Source organism: Crocodylus porosus, unplaced genomic scaffold (genome assembly GCF_001723895.1).
Source record: "Crocodylus porosus isolate Cpor-Errol unplaced genomic scaffold, CroPor_comp1, whole genome shotgun sequence".
Taxonomy (NCBI): Eukaryota; Metazoa; Chordata; order Crocodylia; family Crocodylidae; genus Crocodylus; species Crocodylus porosus.
This window is the reverse complement of record NW_017728886.1, coordinates 43,067,043-43,084,829: the sequence shown is the minus strand read 5'-3', so window position 1 is coordinate 43,084,829 and position 17,787 is coordinate 43,067,043. Positions and strand designations below refer to the sequence as shown.

General features: G+C 46.5%; 1 protein-coding gene across 1 annotated transcript in view; it reads right to left on the bottom strand.

Annotated features, from left to right (window-relative positions):
* Positions 1-17,787, bottom strand: part of LOC109308877 (probable acyl-CoA dehydrogenase 6) — a 175,049-nt gene that overhangs the window by 137,994 nt on the left and 19,268 nt on the right. The window contains exon 2 of the mRNA XM_019533338.1: positions 5,012-5,132. Within this exon, the coding sequence (XP_019388883.1) occupies positions 5,012-5,132 (121 nt within the window). The remainder of the gene's footprint in view (positions 1-5,011; positions 5,133-17,787) is intronic.

Below are 17,787 nucleotides of genomic sequence, written 5' to 3'. Positions count from 1 at the left end.
CTGGCAGGGTAGGAGAGGCTGTGAGGAGAGAGAGAGGAGAGCGGAGAGGGGAGGCAGGGGAAATCCCGCTGCAAGGTGGAGGCAGATGGGGGAGGGAGGCCCCCGTCCTGGAGGAGGCGGCAGCAGTGATGGGAGTCTTTACATGGCTGGCCCCGAAGGGTGAGTGGGGGATGAGAGGGGGTCATGTAAACACTCCCTGAAATCTGTCATTCTTGAGGGGCAATTAGGTAGTGATTATATAATTTGATAGCAATAATTTGATTACAAAGAGGCAATATTAGTAGTAGATATGTGAAAGAGATTGATTGCTTGGGGCATATTTTGAGTTTGTCCATCAAATTCATTTATGGCAAAATGGACCAGGCAGAGCTTGGGTGCAGTATTTTTCTTTCACCCAATAATCCTATTTGCCCTTTAAAATTAATCTTAAATGTTCTCACGCTGTCAGCATTTTTAAATGAAGTGCCAGCTCAGAACTAATTGGATTTGCCAGACAAATCACAGCTTAATAGTTTTGTGAACTGTTAACAACTGTGAACAGTTATTGAGTTAAAACATGTTAGGATGTAGACATTACTTCCAATAGAAAATTTCTAACTTAAAATACTTTGTAGAAAGACATAATTTGTTCTCCATTTCAAACCCAAACTCTTAGCGGTGCTAAGGGATAATACATAAGACACACTGCACAAATGAGCATTTTCAGTTATTTTATAATTTGAGTTCACCCATTTTCACTTCTTTTACTCAATTTGCTTTTGCCATGAAAATATATGCTCTATTCTTCATTGATCTAACAGAGACTTGGGGCTCAATGTCTGTTGTTCTCATACGCACTTAAATATCTCACCATCTGTCTTTTCTCTCCTAGTCATAACTGTTAAGATCCGATTGTAAAAATAAGATGCAGTGGAAGAGAGCCAACATAATATCACATGATGAAATACCATTTAACTAGCAAGCTAGTAATAATCATTTACATTTCCACACACAGCTTTTAGTTTACTTAAAGCTTTACAACACGTGAAGTACATAAATAGTATTATCCTCAGCAGGGATTCTTGATTTTCTCTGTTTAAAAAAAAAAACCAAAAAACAAAAAAAGGCAAATTATCTGATTAAATCTCCCAAAATCCATTTTTCCATGATTAAAATGAAACACCAATATATACAGGTATCAGTTGAACACAATGCTTTATTGATATATTTACCATTTTAAAGCAGTTTGGAAGCTTACCAGTGTCTCAACTGCTATAATAAAACACATTCTAAATGCTTATAAATTTTGGCGTTTGAGTTTGGCTTTTTTTATCATGGAAAATCAGAGCTCCTCCCTGCCCCCTTCACTCATCGGGATGCAGGTCCTGCTGCAGCTGTTCCCCTCCACCACTGCTTTGTGGCACTGAAAAGCCCTGATATGCCAGTGCCCTGCCCATGCCATTGCCTCTTACTCCTGACCCCCTGACCCCCAGCCCTGCTTGTGTCCCTTACTCCCCACCCACAGCCCTGCTGGAGGGGGCCCCCAGCTAACAGGACTTTGGAGCCAGGGACTCAGGTCTACAGGCCCCTGCCCCCCACAGCCGCAACTAAACTCCGGTTGCCACCCATGGGAGGCAGCAGCTGCTACAGCAGAGCAGAGCACAGAGCTCGGCTCCCCCTCCAACATGGACAGCACAGCTGGAGGAGAACTTGTGGGGGTGGGGGGTGGATGCAGGCTACCTGCTTTGGGTTCAGGACTCCCTGTCCTGCTGCCCTCCCCCAGGGCCTCTGCAGCTGAGCAGGCAGGACGCAGCATTGCAGGACAAAGCAGTACTGGGCAAAAAAGCTTGTTACCGCTGCTGCGAGCTCTGCACCACCATGGCAAGGTGCCCCCTACCTGGCCAGCAGCAGTGAGTGACACAACTCCTTGCCACCACACTCCCTGCTGCAGGGGCTGCTTTAGCTTGGCAGTACGGGGCTTGCAGCAGTGGCACCAAGCTTCCCTGCCCCACTCTGTCCTGCCATGCCAGTTCCCACCTGCTGGGCCATGGAGGCCCCAGGGGGAGGGCAGTAGGTTAGGGAACCCACGTCTGCAGCAGGCAGCCTGCACCCACTTCCATGCCGAGCACAAATCTGAGGAGCACGTGACTCCCATTACCACCCTCAGGCTTGCACACATCAGTGAGGAGCCAGCCCCCACCCCAGACAAGCCACCTGCAGCTCCGTCCTGCTCACTTCTCAGGCCCAGCAGCTGCATATTCCAGCCCCAGGCCCCAGGCCCCAAGCCCCTAGCCCCACTCACCATCCCAGCTGGGCAGCAGCCCCAGCTCTGCCCAAGTTCCTCCCTCTTTCACTATAGGGGTCTCAATTCCCCCTCCCTCCCAAGACCTGCAGGAGCTGCTTTCCAGGCTGTCTGGTAGCCATACGCATGTGTACATGCACATGGCACCCCCTACTTGGTCGCCCTTTTCCCACTCTCCCCAGCCCCTTGCAGGCTGGAACTCTGCCAGCCTGCAAGGGGAAACCTACCATTTCCTACGTTTTTCTCCTTAAAATGAGAAAATCTGGGTTTTTCTCCTTAAAATGAAAAGATCCAGGTTTTATCACATTTTTGTGGCAAACAGAAAACCCAGATCCCTGATCCTCAAACTACCAAGGAAAATTTGCATACAAAAAGTTTTCCAAGCACATACAGGAAAAGAATAGAAAAGACAGAGACAGAACTCAGATCTTGCATCTCCCTTTGGTTTATTACTTGAGTCACCTACCTTGGCTACCTTACTAGATTTTTTTAAGAGGAGGGGCCAGATTCTTTAGTCTCTGCACTGCTGTGATGTCATAAAGGTAATACAAACTGCCATGGCACTGATGTGGGCAAATACAAATCTGGCAGTCACAAGCCAATCTAGCTGTCCTAGGTCACCAGACTGACAACAGCCAGTGCAGTGGGATCAGTGGGCTGGGAGTGGTCTGTGTCAGAGTTCCCATACACTCAACTGTCTTAGCAGAGGATCCTTCTGGGAGTTACCATCATCTGAAAGCTGCACCTAATGACTTCACATGGAGTGCCAAACAAATAATCATGTACACAACACATACATGCAAATGTGCCATGCATGTACATTACACCAATCACCTAACCCCTCTCCCCCCCACACACACACCCTTAAAATGGTCAAAGTAAAAAAACTGTAAAGGAATAACTTAAAAAATTCTAACATATATATTTTCTTTTTAAGTAACTTTAAAAAAATATAACCACCCAATTTTGCAACTAAATGGAATCAAGCATTCTCTATTTTTATGAGTTATATAAAGCCTTATTACTTTTTGCTTTTATTTTACATTGTGTCCATATCGTCGAGTTTTTTCTAAATCAGGTGCCTATTTCATTTTGACTTCTAGGAGTCAAAAGCTTCAAAAGAACACATTTTAAATTGTTCAGAATTCTGGTCAAGAGAAACTCCCATCTTTTCTTCTAAATGGGGAAAGCAAAGTAAATCCTGTTCAGGTCACATAAAGGATACACAGAGTTAGGTATGCAATCTTGTACAATTTTGAACTACCTCAAATTGCAGTTACTTTAATGAAGATTGAATACCGTGCATTTCAGAATCAGAATCAATATTAATGAAGGATAGATTCTGACGCTGAATGCTTCTGTGGAAAAATTATACATGGGATTTACTCTCAAGTACCTGCATGTTTCATCCTTGTACAAAAAAGTAAAAAGAAATTAAATAGAAATGACTTCCTGTGGGTGCTTTAAAAAACAGAAAAATATCATGTTGGTATTATTGCCTGCACACAGAAATCAAACTTGTAAATACAGTAAAGAAAAACAATACGTGAATTGAGTATGGAAAACAAATGTACACTGATTTCATTGATGGCCAAACAGAAACAACCCAATATTTTAATTCTTTTTCCATTTTAAGATTGTCAGCTTGTATAATTAGCAACCTGTCAATCTGTGCTAGCCATTATGTAACCAGAACGTGACCTCAGCTACAGAATGACCAAAACTCAATTTTGTGTAATTTAAGTATAAATGTTGTTAACAAGCATGTCATTTGAATAACACTAAAAGCTTGCTTATTGAGAAGTGATAAAAGGGTAATTTACTAAGCTTTTGTTTCATTTTACCTTGTAAATACATGAGGAAAAGCTGTTTGTTGCCTACAAAGTTTACCCTTTGCAAATGAGAATACTCTAAGCACCAAAATCTGTATTTAGGTAACTAAAAAGAAAAGACAAAAATTCTGAAGATGCTTAGCAGTCTCATTCACTAATGAATTCAGTAGCAGAGTGGCAACTGACTTCAGCCAAATGTAAAGGTCTAAATATGAAATTTAATGATTTGCTCTAGCCAGCCACGTGACATTTTGGCTTCAAGTTTTATATCTAAGGAAATGTTTATTACCTAGTACCAGCTGCTCATTCAGCATGTCCAGCAAAATGCATTTAAAAACAGATTTCTGGTTCTTGCAATTACCATTTCCAGTATCAGTATCTACTGTTGTTACTATGTTAAAGTCTACTACTACTACTATTATTATTATTATATATCAGTAGAATCAGTATCCCCTATAATAAATAAATTAATTGCAAGTGTTTACACTGGACATTTCAAAACTCTAATGACCCAGGAATAAAAACCTGGTATCTCTGTATCAGGCAAAAGTAAATGCCTCAATTGGGAAAAGTGAGCAAAAGCACAGGACAGAGATATACACTATTCAGTTCTAAGTCTGAACTTCCCAAAATTGAACAAGTTCAGATTCAGTTTAAGCAAATAAAGAGCTCCTTCCTGACTTGGGAGCCCGGATCCCATTTTGAAACACGAAAGTGACTAAGACTTAGACTTCCAATTCCCCTAAATCCCTTTGCAAAACGGAATACAGGCACTTTAGCAAATTTTACCTTAAAGTGCAGATTTGAACCCAAGGTTTACATCCAGTTTTCAGTTTAGGACAATATATGTAACAATTATCTTGAAGTTGAATTATTTTCAAGTTGTGTATTCCCCTACCTGTTGGCTTGGTCACTCCAAGGAATCCAGCTTTTCCAAGGATTTTAAATACTTTGTGTGCTGGAAACTGTTCCTCTTCTTCCCATTTGTCCACATATGGGTTAATCTCTTTGTCAATAATCTGCATTTGGAAAACATGAATAAGTTTTTTAAAATCAAAGAGGTACCTATACAAATACCTTTGGCAGAATAATTTTTAAAATTGAGACTATTCTATTGTAAAATTGTGATACCCCACAAATTTGCCTGTTAGATACTTAAAACTCACAGTTTCATAGTGCTTAGGGTTGGAAGGGACCTAAACAGAACATAGGTCCGAACCCTTGCCCTGAGCAGGACCAAGTACCAGGATCATAACACCCCAGCCAAACATCTGTCCAGCCTCCTTCTGAAGACCCCCAAGATAGGAGACAGCACCACCTCCCTTGGCAGTCTATTCCAGAGCCTAGCATCCCTAACTGTGAAGTAGTGTCTCCTGAAGTCCAACCTGAACCTTCTAACAAATTGTGGCCGTTATTCCCAGTGGTGCCCAGGGGGAACAGAGCCTCCCTGGTGAGTTTGTAAATGGCCACCAGATCCCCTCTCAGCCTTCTCTTGTGGAGGTCGAATATATTCAGACCCTTTAGCCTCTCTTCGTAGGGCCTGACCCACTGCCTCTTGACCATGCAAGTGGCCTACTTCTGGACCCTCTCAATGCTAGCCCCATCCCTCTTGAAGTGCGGCACCCAGAACTGGAGGCAGTACTCCAACTGTGACCTGACCAACGCCACACAGAAGGGAAGAATCACCTCCCTGGACCTGCTTGTGGTGCATCTGTAGATGCATGACAAGATGCGGTTAGTTTTACTAACCGCTTCCTCACATTGGTGGCTCTTGTTCATCCTAGAGTTAACAGTGACTCCAAGATCCTTTTCTGCCACTGTGGTGGCAAAAGGGGTGTTTCCCAGCCTATAGGTGTGTTGCTGGTTCCTTCTCCCTAGATGCAGCACCCTGCACTTCTCTGCATTGAATTCCATCCTATTCTCATCCGCCCACTCCTGTAACTTGTCTAGATCTAGCTGGATTCTGTCCCTCCCCTCCAGTGTGCCCACCTCACCCCATATCTTGGTGTCATCAGTGAATCTGGACAGCATGCTTTCCACACCCACATCCAGATCACTGATAAAGATGTTGAACAGTAAAGGTCCCAGCACCAAGCCCTGTGGGACTCCACTGCCCAGATCCCTCCAAGTCGAAAACAACCCGTCCATCGACACTCTCTGGGTGTGACCATCTAGCCAATTAGCTACCCATCTGACTGTAGGCATCAATGCCACAGTCACCTAGTTTTTTTAAGAGACTGTGGTGGGAAACAGTGTCAAAGGCCTCCTTAAAGTCCAGGAAGATGGCATCCACCTCGACGCCCTCATCCAGGGACCTGATCATAAAAGGAAACCATGTTAGCCAGGCAGGATCTGCCTTCCATGAACCTCATGCTGGTTGCCCCTGAGCATTACCTCTCCTGCTGGGCCCTTGTAGATGTGCTCCTTGATAATGTTCTCAAAGGTCTTCCCAGGGACCAAGGTGAAACTAACTGGCCTATAGTTACCCAGATCCTCCTTTCTCCTCTTCTTGTAAATAGGAATCACATTGACCCTTTTCCAATCCTCTTGTACCTGGCTAGAGCCCCACGAGCGCTCATAAAGCCGTGCCAGGGGCCCCGTTATGACCCCTGCCAATTCCCTCAGCACCCTCGAGTGGAGAGCATCTGGACCTACTGATTTAAATACATCCAGCCCCTCCAAAAGTTCCCTAACTAGGTCGCCCCTGACCCTAACCATGGTGGTGCCTCCCCTGGGTCCGTCTGTAATCCTAGCAGGGGAAATGGCCCCTGTTGGCCAGTCCCTGTTCAGGAATATGGAGGCAAAGAATTAATTAAAGAGATCAGCTTTTTTGTTTGCTGCAATCACCAGACTGCCAAGACTGTCCTGTAGTGGCCCCATGTTACCCGGTGCCTTCTTCTTACTCCCTACGTATTTGAAAAAGGACTTTTAAAATTTAAATCTTAATCTCTAAATCCATCATAATGGCAAAAAATAGTATGATGCAGTGTTGTTGTTTTAGAAAGAATAAATGTTTTGATTTTACAAGATTATGATTTAGGGAGCTTTGTTGCTTCCAGGGACTTAAAGAATTGGAACCACCCCTATTTTCCAACATGTTTATAATAAGTGGTGGTACAATGGAAACTTGGAATGTCCTCAAATGATTAATTTGTGGGATGCACATAATTTTGGCCACCTGTACAAAACAATTACTTTTAGTACACATAATAACCAGTGACAAAGGCCAAGAGTGAGAGTGTGGTTAACAGATTATAAAAGGCACCACCTCCCTTTACAACATCTGCCTGTTGGTCCTCTAGCCCCCACAGTATGCTCTTTAATCTTCCCAAGAGGCTGACAAAATACAATTTGGAAATACTGGTCTTCTTCCCAACTTGTGGAGTTTTTGGATCTCTTCCCTGGACAGCTTCTTGGTGAGTTGTTAAGAAGCCTCAGTGAGGTGATAGCCCAATCTTTCATCCCAGCTGTTGCTAATTAATCCTACTGAATCACAGCTGGGGAAGTAACTGGTCTGTCCCTTAACACTTTGGGAGCTACTGAATCAGGGATTATGAGCACCATCACACCAAGCTACACCTTAAAAGAACCACAGAAAGGGTCAAAATGAAAGAATTAACTAACCAATTGAAAGGAACTCCTAGGGGCAAAAAAACAAACAACCATCACTCCCAAAGAGCCTGGACCCAGATTTATGGGCCTTCTTAATCTACAATGCTCTGGGTTTCAGGGCACCTATACATGAGCAGTGAGGCTGCTCTGATGTGCTGTAATTAGTGTGGAGAATTCTTGATTAATCAAGTCTGCTGGGATGTGGTAATTACTGTGCTCCAGAAGACTCCACCATTTTGTATATCAGCTTAAAAATGGCAGTGGGGGTGCTTTAACTAAAGCTCATTCAACAAGCTTTAGTTAAAGTGCCCCCACTGCCATTTTTATGTGTGGGGACATTCATACACGAGACGCTCTGGGAGCTTTAATCAGAGCGGCTCATGAAGCCATCTGAATTAAAGCACACAGCCACACCCCCTTGAGCACGTGTACAAACAGGGTTTAGGGACATTTCACATGGGGAACGACCCTGAGAATATCATTCCCTGAGAAAATCCCACTGTGGGATGCTCACCACCTGCACCATCTCATATGCTGGTTTAGTGGTATTAGTATCATCTAGCTCTGTAAACTAAGAGGATATAAAATTTGGGTTAGAAAGAGATATGGAAATATTGGCCACCTCTTGGTTCATTCTCAACCTTGTGTTCCATGAAATTATATGGAGAGGCCTCAATGCTGTTCTAAATGGGGATTCTTCCAGCACAAAAAAACCTTGGCAGCATATAGCCAATGTATCTAACACCAATTCACAACTCTCCCTACACTTCAGCAATATGATTTGTGGCAAGAATTTCAGACATTTTGGCAATCCCTGCCCCATGTAATGGACTCTCTGGATCTGTTGCTCTCTAGAACAAATGTAAACCTACCTTAAAAACACCCCAAATTTGGAAGAGACCCACATACAATAAGGATGAAGCATAAGCTACCCTTGCTCCAGCTGTTCTTTTTCAACTCATGTAAATAGTGAACCCATTGTATACAGGGCCAATAGATACCAAAATGAAAATGCACAAATACAAGTTTTGCAGTAAAAAAGTTTAAAATGTTTTCTTAATTTAAAAAAAAATCTTTAATCTCTGGATGAGATTTTACTCAAGATAATGCTCTGATTTACTATTCCCAGGGTTTAGCTCTCTTTGCTGTGGCATTTCTTCACAGCAAATAAACAAATCCTGCAGTGCTAACTACTTGCTAATCTGGAAATAAATTTGGTGCCTTCCTAAATCGCTAGGCTGAAGAGGAAGAGACCCTGTGGAGTTTAATTTTGAAGTATCTAGTTACTGTACTTTCTTAGGAACATTTCAGTCAGCCTGCTTGCTGCTTCCTTGCTGGCCAAGTAACACTTGGATGGCTCACATTATGCAGCACAAATTATTTTACATTTTATCTCTAATACCATATTCTGAGAAGTAATTATACCGGATGCTTAATTTGTTCAATTATTTATAATATTTCTCATATACAGAACACTGTGACCACATGGTGAGCCATAACAAAGGGAAACTCTACTTCCTGCCTCCCTCTCCCCATGTTGTATATAGGACAGACTTCCACCAAGTTTACAAATTTTCAGTGTCTAGACACTCAAAATACCCAAGATATATTATCTTTGATGCTGAGTTTACCTATAGTGAAGTATGTTTTTATTTAATAGTTTCTTTGTTTGTGAAACTTCAACCAATGGTATGGAGGAAAATGACAGGAAATGACCATTAAGTGCAAACAGAAATCTACTCTAATATTTTCATGGAACTAAGCAAAAGTAAGAAGTGAATGGATTTAGACTGCTTGTGTGCTCTATAGCTATTGTACTGAGCCCAGTACTGCAGCCATCTGTTTGTAAAGCTCCCTTTGAAGTTGATGGACTCAAACAGAATATAATGTTAGATTTGCTTAAGATGTAAACAACATAACCATAAAATTCAAAAGTGATATATTACAGGAGCATTCTACTAATATCTTGGATAAGTAAGTCTCATATTCCAGATGCCAGTAGGTTCTTTTAACTATCATTGGCCAGTCACTGTGATATCCCAAATTTTGGCTTGTCATAATCTATATTATTGTTGTCAAACTGCTCTTCAAAGCAGAAAGTGCATCTTATTCTACATTTTGTGAAGAGCAAAGCACATGTGAGATACCTAAGGTTATTTTTAAGACTAATACAAGGTAAATATTCTAAATAACCCAAAATACAAGATAAATATTCTAAATAACCCAAAACAAGAGACAACCGGAATATATGAATGCATTTTCAAAGGACTAAAGTCCAGTAAATTTATTTGATAGAATATGGAACAAATTATACATTTTTATTTTTGCGAGGACAAAAATACCTTTTTCTTACAAGTCAAAAAATGAACTGTTTAAGTACCTGATTTGCACCACCAACTAAATATTTTGGTACAAGGACACAAATTTATGCCTCACAGTTGAACAATTTTCAGTTTCTAGTTTCCAGTTTGTGCTAAAATTGAATGGTAAACACTAAAAGTTTTCAAATAACACAGGAACAAATTGCACATGAAGATGACTATTGTATAAGCTAAGCCAGGGGTCTGGCAACCTGTGGGCAGCAGTGAACCTAGTTAATGGAGCTTGGCCTAAGGCAGGCTGCTGCCTGTGACCTATCCGCTGTTGATTCACACCACTGTAATGTGTCACCAATTTCTGCTACAGCTGAATGTCACCGTGTCACTGGTAGATGCTGTAAGGCTTCGGCCCTTTTCTGGTCGGTGCCTTCCACCCTAGCAACATCAGGGTGAGACCGTACTTTGGGGCCACACAGATGTTTCCAAGCACTGCCACTACTTGCCTGCCATGACTTTGATGTTGACAGATGGGGAGGCAGTACCCTGTCAGTGGTCCCAGAGGGGTCGTGACTCAGGTCTTTCTTCGTGGGACTCCAAACCTCCCTTGCCATTTCCACGGCCTGGGATGTTTCAGCTCCTGTAATCTTCCCCAAGATGATATCTTCTCACCCGAGAAGACCGCCACGATTGGGGTCGGGTCTGTTCACCGTCAATCTCCCCTGAATCGATCCCTTGTCTTCGGACCAACCTTCAGGTAACTAAACATGCCCCAGCCTGGGATTAACTATGGCTTAGGAAAAAGCCTCAATTCAAAGAGATGTTCAGCGTCTGCCGATGGAGTGCCTGGGACTCTGGCCCCCAGGACCCTTCTGCCTCCCTAGGATGAGAGAAGGAGTTTTGCCTGTCTCTCTGGGTACTCTTCCCAGGTACCAGCAGGCTAGGAGTTAATCACTCCCACCACCTGGCGGAACTTGCCCCTTCCCTGCTGGGCTCTGGGCCAGCTGCTGCCTGCTCTTCCTTCTTCACCAGGCTACCTGCACGGTTTTGCCATCGCTCATCACCCTTCCCCATCACAGTACCTGGACACTCTGGAGCAGCCTGGTCTTGGCCCATGATGGTGAGGACGCTCTTCTCCTCCCCAACGTGACCCTCTGGCAGACTTCAGCTTCCTGAGCCCGGACCTAGGGTTTTCTCTACTGGGTTTCGTCAGCCGCTGCTGGGGCTTCTTGCCACCCCCTCACCCCACCACTTTTAACAGGCTCTGCCACCTGCGTCTCCCTGCCAGTGTTCCCTCTCCCCCCACCAGCAGCCGGTTTTCCCCTGCTGGCCTTCTCTTCTCCGCAGGCGTTCCACTCTTCTTCACCCGGATCCGCCATCTGTCTCTCCCCACCGGCAGCTGTTCTTCCCCAGCCGGCGTTCTCCCTCTCTTGGTCTGAGCAGCTGGGTTTCTCCCCAGCGGTCTTTTGATGGTCCCTTGCTGCCTTTAGGACCTGCCCCTGGGGCTCGCCAATCACCAGGCTCAGGCAGCTATGGAACTGCCAAGCCTGCGCCTTTTCCCCACAGCTGCCGCTCGTCCCAGACCCTGCCGTGAGAATTAGCGTTTGTCAAGCGGGGTCCCGGGACATGTTGGGAGGGGGGCTTCTGTCTCCCCTCTCACACACACCACATGGCACCCCAAGCTGTAGATTCCCTCTGTTGTCAAATACCTTCACCACCCCAGGTCCACAGGACAGATACAATTCCTTTGCAACAGGCTGTACGTTGCCTGCCCTCAACCTAAGCTACAAAGTACCTACAAAGTATTTGACAATTGTTGAGCAGCAGTATTTTTACTGTTAATTATATACCTCACAATAAGAAATGTAGAAGATAAGAGGTGGTAATTTTTAGATCAGTGATTCTCAATCGGGGTGCCCTGGCATCCTGGGATGCCATGAGATCCTACTGAGGGTGTATGGATGACACAGGTAGCTGCAACTCAGGAGAGACACTTCTGGGCATATTCAGTAAGGTGTACTGCCACACCCCACCCCCTTTTACTCAAGCTGCAGGAGGCCAAGGATCCATCACCCAGGACCCTGGCTTCCCCAAGCAGCCAGCCTGAGGCTTGCCCCCAAACTATGGGCTACTCCCCAGGTCCTGGGCTCCCTTCCCCAGGTCTACAGCTGAAGACACAAGCTAATAACAATAAATTTAAAGCTTGCAAAAGAAGGAATAACATGATTTCTCTATAATCAAAAAATGAGGGAAAAGAGCTGGCATTTCCACAAGTATTCTGAATCTAACAAGGGATGCCTTGATTATAAGGCTGAGAACCACTGCTGACCTCACCTCCCCCCCACCTGTTCCATCCACTCTGCTCCAGGAGCAGGGGAGTGGGAGTGAGGCCAGAGGCACTGGCCTCGCCCCCCCCCGCTCCATCCCATGTCCCTGCCATTATGTCAGAGCTCCGCCGTGCTGCCACCTCCTGTCCCAATGCTGTATTCGCACTCTGATTGGCTGTTTCAGTCAGCCAATCAAAGTGCATATAAAGCATTATGGACAGACAGACAGACAGAGGCTTTTATAATATTAGAATATAGAAACATGATCTACTGACTCTAGAAAGAACACAGAATAATGACAGCTCAGTGTTTCTACCCAGGTGCAAAGTTAGTCAGGGTGCCTTGGTACTCCCCCAACATCTAAACATGAACAGAAAGGTGTGCAAGCTTCTCAAAATACCAACATTTAAAAAAATACAAATACCAAAAAAACTGGTTTGGGAACCACCACCCCACAAAATATATGTGGTGGAGCACCAGTGGGATGCTCACCAATTAGGGATGTTGCAAGCTCTACGGGAGCTTATTGGCTAAGCAGCAGGGAAAGCCCTTCCCGAGGAACCATTTTAAAGGGGAAGCAGGGTGTCAGAGCACTCATGGTGCTCTGCCACTTTAAGAACTGGGCCAGGCAGCAAGCAGGTGCAGCCCAGTCCTGACGAGCGGCCATTTTAAGATTCAGGCCAGCTGCTACCTGGCACTGAGGAAGGAACATCTCCCGGCAGAGTTGCTGCTCTGGAGACAACATGGAAGTAAAGGCAGGAGCTATGGGGTGGCTTGGAGGCTCCTGGTCCTGGGTATGATTTGAAACTGCACCCTGCTGGGGGATGGGTGGTCTGGTGGGGCTCCTAGTGGCATAAGAACCCTCAAGAAATGCCACACCAGTTACCACCCAGGCGAAAGGTGAGGAGGGGCACCTTAATAACCCCAACCCCCGCTTTAGAGTGGGTAAATGCAACATCAGAGGGAATTAGTGCCAGGCATGCCATGTGGGGCATCTGAGCCCAGTGGGGCCAAGGCTCTGCAGAGTGGGTAGTGGAGCCAGTCATGACTGCAGCCACCTAAGCCCAGTGGGGTGTAAGACCCTGCGAAGAGAAGGAGAAGTGTGGGCCAGGCACGCTGAAAAGGGGCACCTGAGCCTGCAGGGGTGTGCAGCCACAGAGAAGGGGGCAGAGTATGCATCTCAGGGGAGGTGAAGATGCAGAATTGAGTGCAGAGAGGCACCCGAAGGGCTGCATCAGAGTAACAGAACCAGAGGAGGCCCTGAGAGCAGGAGCGAATGAGTTGAGGCCCTGCAAGTAAGGAGAATGAGTTGAGGTCACGTTAACTTGGGGGACCAAACTAGGTCCAGGTAAGCCTTCAGGTGCCTGAGGCCACAGGTTGGCCTGACGCCGACTGGAGTGTGGCACAGGAGAAGCGGTGGAGAAATAAGTGGGCAAGTCAACATCCCTGTATGGAGAGCAACTGTGGGGGAGTTACCCGGATACAAGACAGGCAGTCTGCTCAGTATTTTGCGACCCACCCAGCGCTCATTCGGATGAGGGCAGCGGGAAATGCCAAAAAGGCCACATGCTTGCTGGCCACGGAGTGAAGACAATCAAGCCAGAGGACGCTTTGGGATAGGGCAGGGCGAGTGTGGCCCTGGGGAAAAGGAGGGACAGTAAGAATGAAGCCCAGCAAGGGCAGTATAAAAGAGACCATGTGAGAGATGGTGGAGTGTGAGAGGCCTCAGCAAGAGGGAGACAGTATGTGTGTGGCCCATAACAGGGCAGGTCGTGAGAGGCCTAATACTGTAATGAGTTGGGCCCGGCCTCAGGCCGGAGCTTTACACAGTTGTTAGAAACATCTGCAAGGCGTGGAACACATAAGGGGCGGTAAGAGTGTGTACTCAAGGCCCTAGACACCACAGCCCAGAAAGGGCAGCCTCCCACCTTATTAAGACCTTAATTTCTTAACAGCAAGGCATGACAGGAGAGACAAACGGGCAGCGTGCCTAGAGGCATTGGGAGACTATCACTGTGGAAGGAAATGCACATTTTGCCTGTAAAGATGGAGACACACAGGGTGTTAAGAGAATCTCAGAGATCCTGCCTGTCATACTTAGAAAGAAAACAATCTCTTTCAGAGGAAACCTCAAGGCTCAGAAAAAAGTTGCCACATCTGACCAAAGCGTAAAAAGCCACTACTCTGCTTTACCCTGGTACCATGCTTCCTTATTCAACTGCATTCTTCTTATAGCAATTACAAGAGAGAACCACTGAAGAGCTTTTCACAAACAAACCTCCCTTATCTCGAAAAGAAGATTCATTCTTAAACCACAAAGTGCAGCTTCTTCAAAACATCTGTTTTTCAAATCTATAGGAGGAACTGGATACGAGGGACAGGAGGATCATGAGACAAGGAGAGACTTACAGAAACCAGCAAAGAATGAGGACCAGTAGGCATCCGTGGTGAAGGAAACTGTAGGAAACTCCATACCTCTAGCATAGGGGTGGACAGAATAAAGCCCACGAGCTGGATCCGGCCCACCAAGGGATTTTGTACAGTCCATGGCAGGTCCCTTGGTCCTGCCTGGCCCAGGCATGGGGGACAACCCGGGCCATGGTATGTGCAGTGAGTACCACTGCCCACGAGTGCACAGAGGGGCTAGGGCAGCACGGTGGCTGGAACTGTTTCCCAGCAGCCCCAGTGGTGACTCCTTCTGGCTGCTACTACCACCAGACTTGGCCTTACTGCTCAAGTACACCAACCCCTCTGCCCTGCACCCACAGGGTGGCAGAACCTGCACAGGCAGGGCATACAGCCGGGTGGATAGGATAGGCCTGTGGGCCAGCAGGGAGCAGCATCCAGGAGCAGAACAGGCCAAGGCCAGCATCATGGGGAGTGACAACACAGGGCCCTGGGGCACAGCTGCAATCTGCTGCCTGCACGTCCCTATGACAGGTGCTGTTTCACAGGCAGGGGCTTGAGGGGAGCAAATCACAGCTCTGCCCTGGGCTTTGGGCCCATGCTGTTACTGCCCCGTGATCCTGATTCAGACCAAGCCATCCATCCTGCTCCTGGATGCTGCTCCCTGCCTGCCCATCTGCAGCCTCATTATGTCTGCCTGGCTGAGTGTGAAACAGAGCCACTTAGGGAGTTTTGGTGAGATGTTGCGGGGGCCAGTAGTTTCTGACCTAGCACAGTGGGGGAGGGGAGGAGTGCTGACCTGGACTGTGACCGCTCACCACAACTCCCTAAGTGGCCTTCAGGCCCAAATAACTGCCCACCCCTACTCTGTGTCTCTTTCCTTTCTCTTACAGTTGTTAGCTCTGTAGACCCTTATAGGCCCTGAGCTGTTTTATAATTACCATAAATTAAGTCAATTTAAGACACAAAGCTAAGGGAAAGGAGCAAAGGTATTGAACAGACAAAAAATGTCACAGGGACAGGATTTCAAAAGGCAAGAAAAAGACATGTTAAGAGGTCAGCGTGGGGTTACCTAGACCTGTCTTCAGTGGTTTATGCCAGTGGCTTAGAACAGATGTCCCTTACTTAGAGGATTTAAAACAAGCAAGAAAAATCTGATAGCCCCAACAGATAGAATGCCCATTGATATTAATGATGAAATAACTGTATTAAGCACATTTCTATATTTGCTAGACTTCTTTAGAAAGTGTTTGAATTTGGGCCAAGTAGTCAAGTGGAAAAATCCAGGTTCACCCAGGAATCTCTGTGTCCCAGGGGCCATGGTAACACGGGACACTTACCCACAGCCCGGGATGAAAGTCATGCAGAGCAGGAAGAAGAACCCACGCAGCTTGTTACCCGCCTCTTTGTAGAGCTGCAGCCAGCTGGGGACGTTGGCGTCAGACACTGGCTGGCAAAGTTAAAAATGGCGGCCGCTGCTCCGGAGGGGGGGATAGCCCAGAGACCAGGCTGCAGCTGGTGCCAACAGCAGAGTGGGCTCTGCGGGCAAGCCGCCGAAGAACCAGCGGGGCTGTGGCCGAGGAGGGAGGCACTGCAACCAGGACATTGGCCAATCTCCAAAGAAGCAACAGGCCGAGCGAGAGAGGGAAGAAAGGAGCAATCCCGGGAGCACCGTGGGATTCTGAAGTGAGCGTTGGGATGGTGGGTGGGGAGGACGCTGAAGGTGCGCAGAGCCGAGGACAACCTGGCTGGAGGGTAATCGGGGCAGGACTGCCGCTGGGACCTTCAGACGTTGATGGAGGGGTCTGAGACGGGCAATAAGTAGCCACTAGAGGGGAGTGCCCTCCCCACCCGGAAGGGTCCAGGGACAGGGAGCTGGTGGTGGGTCGATTAGGAGTAGTAGGGACTCCAGCATCCCCGAGTTAGGGGAACAGAACACAGAGGTGTGCACAGTGGTGGGGCTTGTGGTGAGACTTCAATAGAGGCTACGGCAAAAATTCCCTCATAGGATAGGGTTAGGGCATACAACACTACAGGGTTAGTAGTACCCCCCCATATTTGGCTCTGAGACCTAGAACGGCAGCCGAGGCCTGCAGGGACAACCCCAGGGAACGAGACGGCGACACATCAGACTGGGGTGTAGGGGTGGTGGAGCCCCATGAGCAACCCTTGGGCCTAGCCCGGGCCACCGAGGGACCCGCGAACTAGTCCCGCCCACTGGGGAACACCAAGTCATGGCAGGCGAGAACAGGGTTGGCGGCGCAGGAGGAATAACTACCCCGGCGATGAACAGGCCCGGAAGGGGCGGAGACAATCGCAAGGAGATCAGAGCTGCCCTAGGGCAGCTGGGGAAGACCCTGCAGTTGCACTTTGCTCGTCAACCAGTTTCAGTCCCTGTTGAGTTGCCCATCTTCAGGTGAACCAAGATTAGCTTATGTTTGAAATTTAGTCTTTAAAATCTAGATAAGAAGTCCAGTTCCTTGACAGGCTGTCCACCTTTAGGCTTTAGTAATTATTGGATTTTATGAATTAGTAAATTAATCTTACTCCATAGATTTCAAATAGTAAAAATATGGCAGGTCTTTAAATTAATGAACATTTGATTACTTTTAATCAGTGCTTTGATATGCTTCTCCTATATAATCTTATAACTCATATACTATTTGTATTTTGATTTTAAAATTGTGATTAAAATGTATTTACTAGAGTGCATTGATACATTGGTCCATATCATATTGGCACCAATAAGAAGAAAATTGACATTATCAGCAATCGAGTTTTTTGGCTGATGTGGCCAATAACGTCACCAATGCCATGTGCATACTACAGCATACACACAGTCTGGAGCGCAGCCCGAGAGCGTGGAAAGCAGCATCCGGCCAGTAAGTCTGTGGGGGGAGGTGGGGGAGGAGAGTGGGGGAGGGAAAGGGCCTGGTAAGAGGGACAAATTAAGGCCCCCACTGTGATGGAGTGGGGGTGGGGCTGGGGCACGCACTGCCTAGCCAGGGCGGGCC